The 16,290-nt window shown below is 41.5% G+C and overlaps 1 protein-coding gene across 1 annotated transcript in view; it reads left to right on the top strand.

Annotated features, from left to right (window-relative positions):
- Positions 1–16,290, top strand: part of LOC137425813 (uncharacterized) — a 173,689-nt gene that overhangs the window by 148,043 nt on the left and 9,356 nt on the right. The window contains exons 46-50 of the mRNA XM_078775191.1: positions 3,124–3,297; positions 13,492–13,568; positions 14,816–14,874; positions 14,991–15,166; positions 15,325–15,490. Coding sequence (XP_078631317.1) covers positions 3,124–3,297; positions 13,492–13,568; positions 14,816–14,874; positions 14,991–15,166; positions 15,325–15,490 — 652 coding nt within the window. The remainder of the gene's footprint in view (positions 1–3,123; positions 3,298–13,491; positions 13,569–14,815; positions 14,875–14,990; positions 15,167–15,324; positions 15,491–16,290) is intronic.

Here is a 16,290-nt window from a genome sequence, read left to right as displayed (position 1 = left end):
GAGAGTTCTTTGTTGTGTAAGGGATGATTTGAAAGGTCCCACACCCACCTTTGCACGAGTCTTAGTGGTCACATTTCCTGTATGAATGCACTATTTTATAGTTAGGTCACAACATGAAACAATATACTTGTCCATCTCCTTTGCTTTCCTTGTTTCACTTCATGCAGCACAATTCCTGTCGTACTTGACATTGAGGATTTTCCTGCATGAATGAAATTTTACATGAATTAACCTCTTAAGGTCCCAAAGCACTGTTGCCAGGAATAGTGTACTCTTCTGCAGTGTAATCATATTCCTCGCTGAGCGTTCTTTTGGTTGTGGCACCAATACATCTCCACTCCGTGTTGGGTCACATTGACTGTGATGGAAAATGATGAACCCAGATCTCATCCTATTTCACAATCTTCTTTGCGGAATCATCTTCTTCTCTCCAATGGAATGCAGGAACGTTTTTGCCATTGCAATACAAGTTGCTTTTTATTCAAACCTTTTATTCAACCCTTTGGTACATCGTACCTCATCCCCAAACCTTCAATTCGAACACACCTTCTACTTGTCAAAATCAGAGACTGGTCAAGCAAGTGGAACATGTCTTTCAATCCTGACAAATCTCACACTCTTACTATGTCTCTCCGAAAAGACCGACTGGAAAACCCTCCCATCTACTTTCTCAACAATCCTCTCCAAGAAGTTCTGTCGCTCAAGCTTTTGGGTCTCACTATCTGCCATGATCTTTCTTGGGAAAACCACATTTCCAAGCTGGCCTCCAAAGCCAGTCGCCGACTGGGCATCCTCCGCCGTGCGAAGTCCTTCCTTGGCACACCTGAGCTCCTCGCGACATACAAGGCTTTCATCCGCAGCTCAATGGAATACTGTTCTCCCCTCTGGGCCGGTGCTCCTGCCTCACACCTCGCTCGGCTTCACGCTGTTGAAACCAAAGCTTTCAGAATCATTGGAATCTCCTGCGATGAAGCTAACTCCGAGGACCTTTCCCTCACTCACCACAGGCAGGTTGGTGGTCTTTCTGTCTTCTACTGACTCCTCTCCGGCCTTGCTCCCCCAGCTCTCTCTGTGCTCTGTCCCCCCAATATTCCTACAGGTCGCACAAGTTCTGCCAGCAACCCTCTTATGGTTAAACTGCCAAAATCAAGGCTCTCTGCTCACCTTCACTCTTTCATTCCCCTTTTCTCCCGCCTCTGGAACAATCTCCCCCACTCCCTTCAATCCCACTCCTCCCTCCAGGTCTTTAAAACAGCTGTTCACCACCATCTCTTATCTTCCCCCATCCAAAACCTTGATCTTTTCTTCCCCCGCTAATTCACCGCAGATACACTTTTTTTTTTGAAATTCCAACTGTTTTCTTCTAAGTCCTTGCAGTGTTCATATGTTTTATACCTCTCCCACCTCCCCCCAAGCCCTCCCCCTCCCACATTTCTTTTGATGTCCGTGCTCTCAAATGTTGTGTGTGTGTCCTTAACCCCTCTCTCCCCATCTTGTCTACCGCTCCCCTTATTTGGTGGTTTATGTGTCGGATTGACTTTTTGTGTGATTTATGTTAGCTCTTTCACGAGCCTCGATCTTGTATACAAAAAAACCAAAAACTGTGCACACTTAATAAATGTATACCCCATAATATGAAGCATTGTTTATCTTGGTGAATTCCTCTTCTTATTTTGTATGATCATGTAGTGATGTAGACAATTATAGTTGAAGATCTAGTAATGAGAGCCATTTGATTGCAGCATCAGTAGCCCTGTGTAGTTCTGCAAAGGACCCACTGAATCTCCTCTGCATACAGTCCTGTACTACGTGTAGGACTATCTGATCTTGATGGCCATAGGTACACATTGGGCTATCAGTTTGCTCGATACATATGATGAGTGGTCCTTGCATATAAAGGATTTGCAATTGGCAACACCACTCTATTGACGTCTGTCAGTGAAAGCCCGGGGGCTCCTTTGTGAAATCTTGGAATAACTGGCCATTTTGAACTTATGCCTTTTCCCATTTCTGTCGCCATCACTCCTTATCATTAGTATTGGCCACTACAAGTCACCTAATCCAGAAAGGCTTCCGTGACTTCAATCAAGGTTTTGTAGGCCAAGTCGATCTTCATGAATTGGCAGGTCAGCATTGTTTGTGTCTGAAGGTACACTCAAGACGTTCGTGCTTGCCTGCGAATGTCTGGGAGTGCTATGGTAGTCAGCACAGGGAGTCACGGTAGAGGGGTGACTTCATTGTGCCAGATACAATTCTCATTACAGATTCTAGGATAGTGTCAAGGTGTTCAGTGTGACTGCTGAAGTAGACTATTTATATTGGTAAATTACAATGCAGTTCATACTATTTTGTATATTATACTAAAATTCAGCAATTCGCTGTCGTTATGTCTGAACCTTGTAGATTCAAACGGCTTGGCCAACCCCCACCAAATCTTTCAAACGTGTGCTGGTACCCAGCGTCAGGTCATGAGCACAAAATATATTCTCTCCCTCACTCCAACAACATCCGCCCCACATCCTACGTGGGTGCGGAGATGACTTGCATTTTTTGACATGGAGTAGTGCAAGTGGTTCCCCTGATCCCTGCTTTAGGGAGGGGATATTGACACCAAATTGCACTCCCAAAGGGGGTTAAAACCAGTTGTGGAAGATCTGCAAATCCTTCAGATTTGCTATTAATCAAAGCTTTAAAGAAAGTAATGTTAACAAGTCATTTGCCTGATCTTATCGATTAGAAACATCCTCTCGCCCAATGATGCTTTAGCTTTGCTTCAAGCTGGTTGTATATTTCCAGGGTAAAAATATACGAATTGTTCTTAACCGAAAGTTTTGAAATAAATATAAATTTCATGGTGATAAAAAGTTTATGGAGAAGTTTGCACATCAATAATCATGTGTAGGACTATGATATGAGTATATATATCTATATATCAGTGTTTCTTTCACTTGAATTACAAGGAGAGAATTAGTTGACAATGGTCAAACAATTCAAAGAACTTTTATTAATCTGCATACTTTACTGCTTGCTGCATCACGGCTGTGACTTAAGGCAAAGTGTGAGTCTCTCGTGGTCTTGAGATGTTTCCCTATAATATACTGTTTCTGCAATTTCCATTTTCAGGGAGTTGTGATATGCAGACATGTCAAAAGAAGTGCACAGAGCGGAACCCCTGCCAGAATGGTGGGAGCTGTTCATGTGATGCTACCTGCAGCATCATCTGCAATTGTGGTTCAGCCTACACGGGCAGCAAATGTGAACATGGAGCAGATATTGTCGCTGCTGTTCTCCGTCCAGGTAAAGATGGGCTTTGATCACATTCAGGTTTCTTACTTTTCACTTCATTCGTTTATTTAATCATGAAGTTATGCAAAACACACAAGACAAATATAGTTCAAATGTACAAGTCAAGTTAAGTGCTTTGGTGAAATTATTTTCCCTTTTTTCATTGAATATTTATTGTAAAGAAACTTCATTGACATTTTTCCAGCAATTAATTTATCAGCATCTCTTGAATATGTTGTGCACATCAGTGGTTCAAAAAACAAATTATTTTTGTTATATTGTTTCTTTTTTCATTTCAACATTTGAGGTTTGTGGTGGAAAACCTAAATATCCCAATGGAAGGGCAAAGTTCTAAAAATTGAGTAACATAAATCGTTGTGCAGGAGACTTATAAAACAACAAGATTAAATTTGCAGAAAACTTGGACATTGGAGATGAACAAGTATTACATTGAGGGATTAACCGATGCCAACTGTTAATAGGAAGAGGCAAATATTGAGGTGAGAAGATGCAAGAAGTGAAACGTAATTAAGTCTCGAGAAACCAGTGAGGTGCTTGCACCTGCAGAACAAGGGGCTCTGTTTCCTGGCCATTTGATGGGTAATGCAAATCATTTGTATTTCTTCAGCCTCTAATTTGTCCATAAATGCAAGATGAAGGGACTAGGTGGTGTAATGGTCGGAACGTTTGCTCTTGTCTTAGAGGTTGGCGGTTCAAACCCAACCGAGTCATACCAAATACTTTAAAAATAGCCCCGTGGGGGACTGACGGTTCCCCACAGTTTCTGAGAAGATTTTTGAATACATTACCTGCATTTGTGGTGAACCCCCATTTTCAGCCTCTTATAGGGGGAGGATGTGGATGGGGAGCACATCCCAAGAGTTGTTAATGTTCTGATGTATCGTACCAAATTTGGTCCTTGTCGGTCATGTAGTTTGTGAGGAAAACGTTTTGGTGAATATGTGGGATTTGGGGAGGGGGCCTGTGGCCCCTTTTCCAGAGGAGATACAACCATGAGGAGCACAACTTAAGGTTAGAGCATGGTCCCGATGCCTCGTGGTGAGTTTGTTCTGGATATGTCTGGCAGTTACATTTTTGAATGAAATACCAATATTTGGGGCAACTCCCCACTGCCTTCTCCCTTTCTTCCCTTCTGTACGGAGAACATTCGGATGGGGAGCATAACCCCATGAGACCTTACTGTCCTGATGCATCGTACCAAATTTGGTCCATATCAGTCAGGTAGTTTGTGAGAAGATGTTTTAGTCAAATGTTAGCGGACGGACACCGAGATGTACAGACACCGGGACCCACTCTGAGGTTATTTCAGAGAAATACTCTGAAATAACCTAAAAATGGTACGTTATGCTTCCTTAATTGATCCTCATCATTTGAAGAGAATAGTGCATGGTCCAACAACCATAAGTTGTTCTGCAATAATCTTCAGGATTGAAGGAGGCAGATTAATCAGAATAAGAAACGAAGAAAGGGTTTGGCACTATTTCCAACTTGATGTCTTGATTTTCAAACTAGATTCACAATATCTGGCAAATTAATAACATTTGCCCAATAAATGTATAAATATTCAGTGCTGCAACAGTAGTTTTACAGAACTAAACCATGCCTCAGTAGAGGAACGTGTGTCGCTGTTCAGAAATCCAGGAAAGATATGTTTGTCTATCTGTGGTTCTGTTGACATTGACAATAGCTGTGAACTGGGAAAACCTTGTGTTTCTTTGTTCATAAGAAGTAAAATGAACATGTTATGGCAGTGTCAGTCACATGATGTTAGTCACGAGCTTTTGGAGGAAGTAATTGGTTATGTTGCAGTATTTACTTTACCATCAACATATTTTATCATACCCACCCATTATTCATCTTAAAAGGAGTTATTACTTTTTCAAATACTAGGGCATGCCCGTACTATATATAAGCTAGGACGTGCCCGTACGTGGGTGCCCGTTCCTTGCCAAAAAAAAAAAAAAAAAAAAAATTTGTGTAGGGGTGTGTGTGTGTAAACATCCTAGGGCGTGCCCGTACGTGGGTGCAAAAAAACATGCGTGCAAACAACAACAACAAAAAAAAACTTTGAAACCACGTGGCAGTAACGACCACAGAACCCCCCTCCCTCTATTTACATGAATGGTTTGGTCCATTCGCAACGACCACAGAACCCCCCCCTCTATTTACATGAATGGTTTGGTCCATTCGCAAAGCCAAAGCGAACGACCACAGAACCCCCCCCCCCCCCCCTCTATTTACATGAATGGTTTGGTCCATTCGCAAAGCCAAAGCGAACGACCACAGAACACCCCCCCCCCCCCCTCTATTTACATGAATGGTTTGGTCCATTCGCAAAGCCAAAGCGAACGGCGAACGGCTAAATCGCCATAGCTCGGTAAGTACTTGTCCGATTAATTTAAAACCTTGAAAAGGCACATCCTCGGGTCCCCAGCAATATACCTGGCAAGTTTCAAGTATATCGGACCGGTAGTTGTCGAGAAACAGCGGTCACAGACAAACAAACAAACGTACAAACGTACAAACAAACACACAGAGATTACTGGAATTATAGATAGATAGGTTCTGCTTTTTAACGAGCCTCAGTATAACAGGGGGGCATTGGATCAACAGACAAATTAAAAATCACTCATAGAGCAACACTTGGCAAAAGAGAACAAAGTAGAATGGTACTCAGTAGAGCATCCTTTTGACCTCAAAAGTAGTTGGTGGTTGAATTCAGTGACCTGATGTGCAATTCGTCTTCACATTTTAAGTTAATCGGATGAAAATTGGCAATTTTAGAAATTTCGCCTATGTTTACCTTTTGGCCGATGTTGACCTCAAATATAATTGACGGTTTAATTCAGTTCGCTGCTATGAAAATCCTATTACAATTTTAAGTCAATCAGATGAAAATTGAGGATTTTAGAAATTTTAAAAGGTTGTTGATCTTTTGGCCTACGATGACCTCAAAAATAGTTGGTGGTTGGTTTCATTAAGCTGACATGAAAATCCTATTCAGATTTCAAGTAAATCAGATGAAAATTGAGGATTTTGGAAATTCGAGAAAAATGGTTGACCTTTGGCCTATCTTGTCCTTGTGACCTATGTTGACCTCAAAAATAGTTGGTGGTTGAATTTATTTAGCTGATAGAAAATCCTATTCAAATTTCAAGTCAATCGGGTGAAAATTGAGGAATTTAGAAATTTGAAAAGGTTGTTGACCATTTGGCCTATGTTGATCTCAAAAATAGTTGGTGGTTGAATTGAGATTGCTGATATGTTAATCCGATTCAAATTTCAAGTCAATCGGCTGGAAATTGAGGATTTTAGAGATTTGAAAAAAGTGGTTGACCTTTGGCCTATGTTGACCTTTTGACCTCAAAAATAAATGGAATTCTGTCGGACCACCGACTCTACCATTTGGTAGAAGCTTCGTGAAGATCAGTTTAAAATTGTGACCTGTAGGCAAGTATAAGTGAGCGGTCAGACAAACACACACAAACCGGAGTGATGAACATACTTTTCAAAAAAAAAAAATGGCAAGTAAAAAGGGGGAGCGGAGCAAACCACAACACAAGAAGAAGATTTGCAGAAGGGTGGGAACAGGGTCTCAGCAGGTGCAGTAAGCCTCAGTCATGGAAATTTGATACGACACGTGGTGGTGGTGGACGGCAGACTTAAAATCCTGTCTGGAAGAGATCGACACATCCAATTCTTGAAGACCAGAAACAAACCACGGATTTCTTTATGGGAAAGTATGGAATTGCTTTCACAAATTACAATTTCCCAAATTCCAATCCCCATAATTCTCCCTCTCCCCACAAACCCTCCATTATTTAATGAATTGAGCAATTGATCAATCATGAATGAACATCATGAATGAAAAGACGTACATTCAGTTGCATTCTGATGCCAGGTGTTTTGACTAAAAAGCAACAACCAAATATTTCTCCAAAGAATGAAGGAGCAGATTATTTTCAGTTGTGAAAACATTTTCCCTCCTTTCTCATGAACAAGGAATTCTTTGCACACCATGAGAATTTTTGTAAAAGTAAATCCATGCAAACTTTAAATCATATTTACTTCAGCTCATATTTATTTATTTTTACACTGAACTACACCTCATGGAGGAGCTTGTATCTCTATTACATGTGGGACAAAGACACTGGTAGACATTAATGTACTTTGACATTAATTTCTTGGGCATGAGTGGACAATGGGCAAACACATGGCATATGGGATTTCAATGTGGGTTCTCTGCCCCATAAACTCGGGATTTAAATAGGAAAACTAATGTCCCATCCCAGGTTCGATTTTTGTGACCAAGAAAGCACATTAATAGCTCCATTTTGTGTTTTTATTTCCGAATTAATGGAACGTTTCCCAAAGTAAACTTATCACTTGACTTTCACCTCGTGACATTAACTGTCACACCACCTTATCCTGTCTGTGCACAAGATTATCTCTTCTTAACGTTTATTATCACGAATGACTACTTTTCCTGTTAAACCTGCCACACACTAACTGATTTTTGCGAAGCAACACAACAACCTTGTCGGAGACGAATCTTGTACAGTCTTGTTTTGTGGAAGATTGCACCACATTTGACTCGCACTAGGCAATTGTCGACGACACTATTTTCGGTAAACAAAATGGCAACAGAGAAGAAATGCTGGAAGAGGATGAGAAGGTGAAAGCTCTGAGCTGTAGGTAAAGAAAGAAGAGGCTGTGGGTGAAGAAAGAAGAGGCTGGGGAAAAGAAAGAAGAGGCTGTGTGTGAAGAAAGAAGAGGCTGTGGGTGAAAAAAGAAGAGGCTGTGGGTGAAGAAAGAAGAGGCTGTGGGTGAAGAAAGAAGAGGCTGTGGGTGAAGAAAGAAGAGGCTGTGGGTGAAGAAAGAAGAGGCTGTGGGTGAAGAAAGAAGAGGCTGTGGGTGAAGAAAGAAGAGGCTGTGGGTGAAGAAAGAAGAGGCTGTGGGTGAAGAAAGAAGAGGCTGTGGGTGAAGAAAGAAGAGGCTGTGGGTGAAGAAAGAAGAGGCTGTGTGTAAAGCCTTGGGTGGAGAGAAGACAGTCATGGATTGTTCAATGGATTTGCTAGTGGAACTTGCTGCAAAAGATAAGGGAACTCGTATTTATTACCTCCACCACCAAAGGTGGATGGAGGTTCTTTTCACCCCTGTTTGTCTGTCTGTCTGTCCGTTTGTGAACCAAATATCTCAAAAGGTTGTGGACGGATTCGGACGAAATTTGGCAGAGATGCAGCGTACAGTTACCTGAAAAAGTAAGTACACACCATGTAAAGTTTTGACTTTTTCAACATGTTTCAACATCCAGCTATTTGATCTTCATTTCAACAATATTGACAGATAAAGGTGATATAATATAACAAATATCATGAAACATTTACATTTTGTAGTCTTGAAATGCTGTTGAATACAGAGAATGGATGGGATGGCAACATAGAGAGTAACCCAGTTTTAGGACTGGCAGAGAAGATAACTGAGAAGGAAGTTAACGAAGCGATAAAAGCAATGAAGGGTAGAAAAGTGGGAGGGCCGACGCGAGTTGTGGGAGATATGTTGAAGGCAGCAGGAAGTTGGGGTGTGAAGAGAATGACAGAGATCTGTAATCTGGTGGTGAAAGAAGGCCGCATTCCAGTGGATTGGGAACTGAGTACCCTCGTCCCTCTATACAAGGGGAAAGGTGACCCTCTGGAGTGTGGCTCGTACCGAGCGATAAAGTTATTGGAGCATGGAATGAAGGTATTGGAAAGGGTGTTGGAGAGGAGGATAAGGAAGAAAGTGAAGATCGACGAAATGCAGTTTGGATTTATGCCAAGAAGAGGAATGACAGATGCGCTTTTCATTGTGAGGCAGTTGCAGGAGAAGTACATGGAGAAGAGGAAGAAGTTGTTTCTTGGGTTTGTTGATCTGGAGAAAGCATTCGATAGGGTTCCACGCAAAGTATTGACATGGGCATTGAGGAAGTTAGGAGTGGAGGAATGGTTGATCAGAGTAGTGATGGCAATGTACAAAAGAGCGCACACAGCTGTAAGGAAGAAGGACGGGAACAGTGGTGAGTTTGAGGTGAAGGTGAGAGGGGTCGGTACTAAGTCCACTACTATTTGTAGCTGTGATGGAGGTGCTGGCTCAGAACGTAAAGGAGGGTTTACCGTGGGAGTTGTTGCATGCAGATGATCTGGTGTTGATTGCGGAAAGTATGGATGGACTGAAGGAAAAGATGAACAAGTGGAAGGAATGTATGGAGACAAAAGGTCTGAAGGTGAATATCGGAAAGACGAAGGAGATGGCAAGTAGTAAAGCATGTGGTGAGGTGGAAAGAACTGGGAAGTGGCCCTGTGCTGTGTGTAGGAAGGGTGTCGGAGTTAACTCCATCCAATGTACAATGTGCGCTGAGTGGGTTCATCAAAAATGTTGTGGTCTGAGAGGGTCATTAACCAGTGTGGCAGCTACATTCAAATGTAAGGTGTGCACAGAGGGAGCTGCAGATGGAGGAAATGTTGAGTTGGATCTTGGAGACGGCGTGAAGCTGGAAGGTGTGAAAACATTTTGCTACCTCGGAGACATGCTGAATGGAGAAGGTGGATCAGACTCGGCAACGGTTGCGAGAGTGAGATGTGCATGGAAGAAGTTTCGGGAACTGAGTGGCGTGCTGATGATGAGGGGAGTGTCGTTGAAGCTGAAGGGAAAGGTGTATGCTGCATGTGTGAGAAGTGTTATGATTTATGGGAGCGAGACATGGGTAATGAACGTAGAGCAGCAACGAAGGTTGGAAAGGGTGGAAATGTGAATGGTTCGACGGATGTGCGGAGTATCGTTGAGAGAGAGCAAGACAAATTATGAATTGCAAAAGATGATGGGCATAGAGCCTGTGATTGATGCTGTGAAGAGGAACAGGTTGAGATGGTTTGGTCATTTGTTGAGGAAGGATGAAAGTGACTGGTTGAGAAGAGTGATGGAAATGAATGTAGAAGAAAGTAGAGGACGGGGAAGACCGAGAAAGACTTGGCTAAAGATGGTGGAAGAAGAAATGCGGGCAAGTGGGTTAACAAGGAGAGATGCAGAAAATAGGGCAAAATGGAGAAGATTGTCATGGGGACCGCACGGCTAACCCCCGCTCTAGTAGGGAAAATGGCCTTTAAAATGCATGTTGTGTTGTTGTATTTACATTTTGTAGTCCATTGTATAATTTAAATAAACATAAATGCAAATTTCACATGTGGAAAAAGTAAGTAGACCCCGACATTAATCACTACTTCAAATACCTAAAATTAGAATCAGGTGCACCAGCTCAGGTGCAAATGATTAGAACATCGTTTGAGAGGATCTTGGAGGAACCTGTCTTATTTAAACCTCAGACATTTAGTTTGGTTTGCTCTTTGTTGTTGAAGTTTGTGGCATCACCATGCCTAGATCAAAAGAGCTCTCTGAGGCCTTCAGAAAGAAGGTTATAGATGCCTACGAGGCTGGGAAGGAATTTAAAAAGATCTCCAAACAATTTGAAATCAATCATTTGACTGTCCGGAAGATCATCTACAAGTGGAGAAGATTCCAAACAACTGCCAACTTGTTCAGGCCAGGCCGCCCCAGTAAGTGCAGACCGCAAGATGCTGAAAGAAGTCTCGAAGAACCCCAGAATGTCATCACGGGACCTACAGGTAGCTCTTGCCACTGTTGATGTCAAAGTGCACGAGTCTACCATTAGAAAGAGGCTGCACAAATTTGATCTGCATGGGAGATGTGCCAGGAGGAAACCTTTGCTGTCCAGAAAGAACATCAGGGCAAGACTAAAGTTTGCCAATGAACACCAAGGCAAAGACCAGTACTTCTGGAACAATGTGCTCTGGACAGATGAATCAAAGGTAGAGCTATTTGGCCACAGTACCAGAAGACATGTTTGGCAAAAACCAAAGACAGCATTTGACCACAAGAACCTGATACCAACTGTAAAGCATGGTGGTGGAAATATTATGGTTTGGGGCAGCTTTGCTGCATCAGGGCCTGGGCAGCTCACCATCATAGAATCCACTATGAATTCTTCATTGTACCAGAGGGTGCTTGAGGATAATGTGAGGCCATCTTTTGGAAAGTTGAGGCTCAACAGAAGGTGGACCTTGCAACATGACAATGACCCGAAACGTACAAGTAAATCCACCAAGGAATGGCTGAAAAGAAAGAAATGGAGGGTTCTGGAATGGCCAAGTCAAAGCCCGGATCTAAATCCCATCGAGATGTTGTGCGGAGATTTGAAACGAGCTGTGCATGCAAGAAACCCCTCAAACATCGCACAGCTGAAAGAATTCTGCATTGAGGAGTGGGCAAAAATTTATTCCAGTCGATGTCAGAGACTGGTAGACAGTTATAACAAACGCCTACTTGAGGTTGTTTCTGCCAAAGGGGGCAATACCACCTATTAGAGCCAAGGGTGTACTTACTTTTTCGACATGCGAAATGCGACACCTGAGCTGAAATGTGACATGCGACACCTTAGCTGGTGCACCTGATTCTAATTTTAGGTATTTGAAGTGGTGATTAATGTCGGGGTCTACTTACTTTTTCCACATGTGAAATTTGCATTTATGTTTATTTAAATTATACAATGGACTACAAAATGTAAATGTTTCATGATACCTGTATTTGTAATATTATATCACCTTTATCTATCAATATTGTTGAAATGAAGATCAAATAGCTGTATGTTGAAATATGTTGAAAAAGTCAAAACTTTACACGGGGTGTACTTACTTTTTCACGTGACTGTATGTGACACCGACGAAATGATTAGATTTTGGTGAAGATCCCGAATCGGCTACAAGAATTTTTAAAGTGATTCTTCACCATTGGGAGATAGGGACAAAAACGATACTTAGCGGGATATCTGAAAAATTTATGGATGGATTTGGAGGAAACTTGTTGGACAGGTTCCAGCTCGTATAATATTTTAAGGGATTCTTCACCATTGAGCGATATGGCCAACCAGGTGGAGGTATGCTCTCTACTGAGTGCCGTTCTAGTATTAACGAGTAATTATATTCACCCATTCCCTCTGAAAACATTCCGCTGCATTAAACTCAAAATTCAAATTTTTCTTCTGCAATCACAGAGCTTATTATTATTATAATTACAGAGCTTAAGCCTGGTGTTGGCTTCGCGGTTAGGGTGCCAGCTTGGGATCCTGGGTTCGAATCCCGGTCCAATTGCTGAATGAACGCCAGGGGGGTTGACTCAGCCTGTCATCCTTCTGAGGTCGGCAAATTGAGTACCAGTTCACTGGTAATTCCCTGTGTGTCGCAAGAGGTGACCAACAGGGTTGGCGGCAGGAAGGGCATCCGGCCATAAAACATTGCTTCAAAAATGGGACCACGGTGCCCAAAAAAGGCCAACCCCTGCTCTGCGGGGGGAAAATGGCCTCTTAAGGTGTTTTTTTTTTAATCACAGAAAGATTTCCTTTTAAAGCAACGTCTTCATGTTTAAATGGACGTTAATTTTTGTTCCAAGTCAATCGAATATCAGTTTTGCTCCCAAGTAAATCCATTGTTATAGAAGTTTTGCATGTACATGGAATAGCATTATTTTATTGCTTCTGGTTATTTGTTAGATTCAGGTAAGAAAGGACAGGTTCAGGCTACTATATTGAACTTTTTAATACCGTTTTAGGTTTCAAAGTTCACAAAAGCGATATTTATTTTACAAAATAACGCTGTGGATGATATGAATGAACAGATTAAAAGCTACTGAAAACTTTTAAGTGACTGAAAGCTGAAGTTTAATGGGTCATCACATTTTGCCGTTTCGACGATTTATCGGAGAGTGTCACGTACTCTACGCCATGATGCATCATTGTCATGGATAAGACGTCGTAAAAGTTGAACATGTTCTCCTTAGACATGCAGATATCCTGAGACATTGCAGATATCCTTTTGCAGATGCAGATATCCTTTTGTGTTAAGATATCCTGAGACATGTTCTACTTCATGAGTGTCGTCTAAAAAACTAGTTGAAGAGGCTCACCAACCCGATTATCAAAAACTGTTGCTGACCAAGTTCTCACTGACAAACTTGTTGCATTGTTTTCGCCGAATGTGATTTCGGCGTTTTCGATTCTTTGAGAGATTATTCGAGTGAAGATTAAATATTACATGTTTTGCCTCTTGCCATATTTGACTTGGATTATTTTGCTTTCAGATGCACCAAAAGTGCGATTCGACATGATCGTGCAATTTCTTTCGGCTGGCCTTAAAACGTCAGTACAAGAAACCATGGTATGATTACATGCACATACACTTCCTCTGCTTGATGTAGATCACAGGAAAGGTTTTATTTTAATTTGCCATGATCTTTCTAAGATACATTCTTTGTTTTCTTCAGTATATGATTTTCTTTTTAAAATATTTTTGGCGACCTGAGCAGCACCACTTTTCACATCCAGCATTTTAAAGGCTCATTCCCAGATGCCCAGAAGTCATGAAGAGTCTTGCATGGACTTCTGTCACCTGTATGGAGTAAACATGAAGAGTGTTGTGTAGACTGGTGTCACCTGTATAGATTGGACATGAAGAATCGTGGGTGGACTGGTGTCACCTGTATAGACTGGACATGAAGAGTCTTGCGTGGGCTTCTGTCACCTGTATGGAGTAAACGTGAAGAGTGTTGTGTAGACTGGTGTCACCTGTATAGACTGGACATGAAGAATCGTGGGTGGACTGGTGTCACCTGTATAGATTGGACATGAAGAGTCTTGTGTCGACTGGTGTCACCTGTATGGAGTGAACATGAAGAGTCTTGTGTCGACTGGTGTCACCTGTATGGAGTGAACATGAAGAGTCGTGTGTAGACTGGTGTCACCTACTGTATATAGACTGGACATGAAGAGTCTTGTGTCGACTGGTGTCACCTGTATGGAGTGAACATGAAGAATCGTGGGTGGACTGGTGTCACCTATATAGACTGGACATGAAGAGTCTTGTGTAGACTGGTGTCACCTGTATGGAGTGAACATGAAGAGTCTTGTGTCGACTGGTGTCACCTGTATGGAGTGAACATGAAGAGTCGTGTGTAGACTGGTGTCACCTGTATGGAGTGAACATGAAGAGTCGTGTGTAGACTGGTATCACCTGTATAGAATGGATGGGACAGGCACATTACCATCTACAGGGTTATTAATGGGCCAGATTGTTTTTTATTTCATCAACAATCGAGCAGCTACAAAGTATTTCTCCTGAGACAACCTCATTTTTTAACTTAAAATCCACAATCCAGATACAAGTACCCACTCTTCACCTGAACACTCACCTGTGAAATGATTGACAGACCGGCGCAATGTTAGAATACGCACATTCATTCTTTATCCCCTGTTGCTATCTTTGGCCGGATTTGTATCTGCAATCTTTGAGATTGTCCGTGAAATTACATCTCCATCCTATTCAAATCATGTCCATATTGTCTCGTGTACAAGTTGAATATTGCATATGATTGGTTATTAATTATTATTCTCAATCCTGTGTTGCAGTTACGTCAGCTATTCGGACACCTCACTGGGTTTAACCATGTCAGTGTTTCTCCACTCAAGTAAGAAACAACAACAACAACGTTTATGGATCAATAATATGCATTTGTATCTCTGATTTATTGTTCTTTTGATGTTAAAATATGATTCTGTTTTATTGTCTTTATGATGGGAGCAGAGAAGGCACAACCAACGATTATCCTGTGGAAGCAAAGTTTGATTATAACAAGGATAACCTCAACAAAATCTACGATGGCGGACTCAAAAATGATGTTAAAAACAAGTTCAGGAGCAAAGTACGGGCCACCCGGCAAGAAAAGATGACCCTGGTCGGAGAAATTAATCAAACAAATGGTAAGATGTACCTGATTATTCAGGAAGCTAATTGTGTGATTTCACAAAGCATGTTTATCAATGTACTGTGCTAATAATTATACAAATACTGTTTTAAAAGTATTTTATATAAATTGAATCCCATTTTGAATACCAATCCCATTTTGTCCCGATCACAGTTCCAATAGAGAATCTGGACGAGGTGTTTCAGTGCAACACCAAGTACGAGGGATATATTGTCTCCAACGATAGCACCGGAGTTTTCTGCAAATCACCCTGCAATGATACTTCCTACTGTAGTAATCATGGAACTTGCTCCCACCTGGTATCCGGTCCAAAATGCAGGTACAGTGAGTGAATATCAGGAAATTTTGAAAACTTTTCTCAACAATAAAATGCTGTAAAAATCAAATACATTACAGCTTGATCTTCACCCAAATACTGGGTTCATAAGTTCATGCTTTCTTCGGTTAATGGTGCATGAGTGCCAGGTGTGTTTACCTGTTTACATTTACGTCTTGCTTGTTGTCGACAACAATTTTCTAGTATTTAAAGGTTTTCCTGGTATGTCCCTGGGAGAGCGGGTGAGTTGTATTTCTTTACTTTAGGTGAAACAACGTTGAGGTTTTACTTTAAACTAAACACTGGTCGGGCTTCTGCAAACTCTACAGCTGCCGGTTATAAAAATGCATAGAGCAGAATTTACGAAAGACATTTAAGAGTCAGACACGTGTAGAATCGCTAATCGTGCGATGATCACCCATTCAAAGTTAATCGCCTATCAACAAAGAGTGTTTATCTAATGCACGATCAAAACATAATCACAAGCATTTAAATAACAAATAAACGTTAACATGTCGGCAAGAGCATGTTTAACTGTGTGTTTAAAGCCTTGAATCAAGTATTAGGTTAAAATGGATCGTTAAAACTGCAGTTGTACTCTCATACACTTCCTGGCAGTGTAAATTAAGGTTACAATCACTATAACGGTGTGTGGAAGGAGCGGCAAAACCTCACCAGATCTACATACATAATAAATAGATTGCCACTAATTAACTTTATACTGTGTATACATCCCAAACATAAAACACGATAGATGTTTCAATAACCATCATTGATCATTTCAATCCAGATTACCCAGAGTG

Source organism: Myxine glutinosa, chromosome 4, assembly GCF_964187855.1.
Source record: "Myxine glutinosa chromosome 4, kmMyxGlut1.1, whole genome shotgun sequence".
NCBI lineage: Eukaryota > Metazoa > Chordata > Myxini > Myxiniformes > Myxinidae > Myxine > Myxine glutinosa.
The sequence above is the reverse complement of the archived record's forward strand: the minus strand, read 5'-3'. Positions and strand labels throughout refer to the sequence as shown.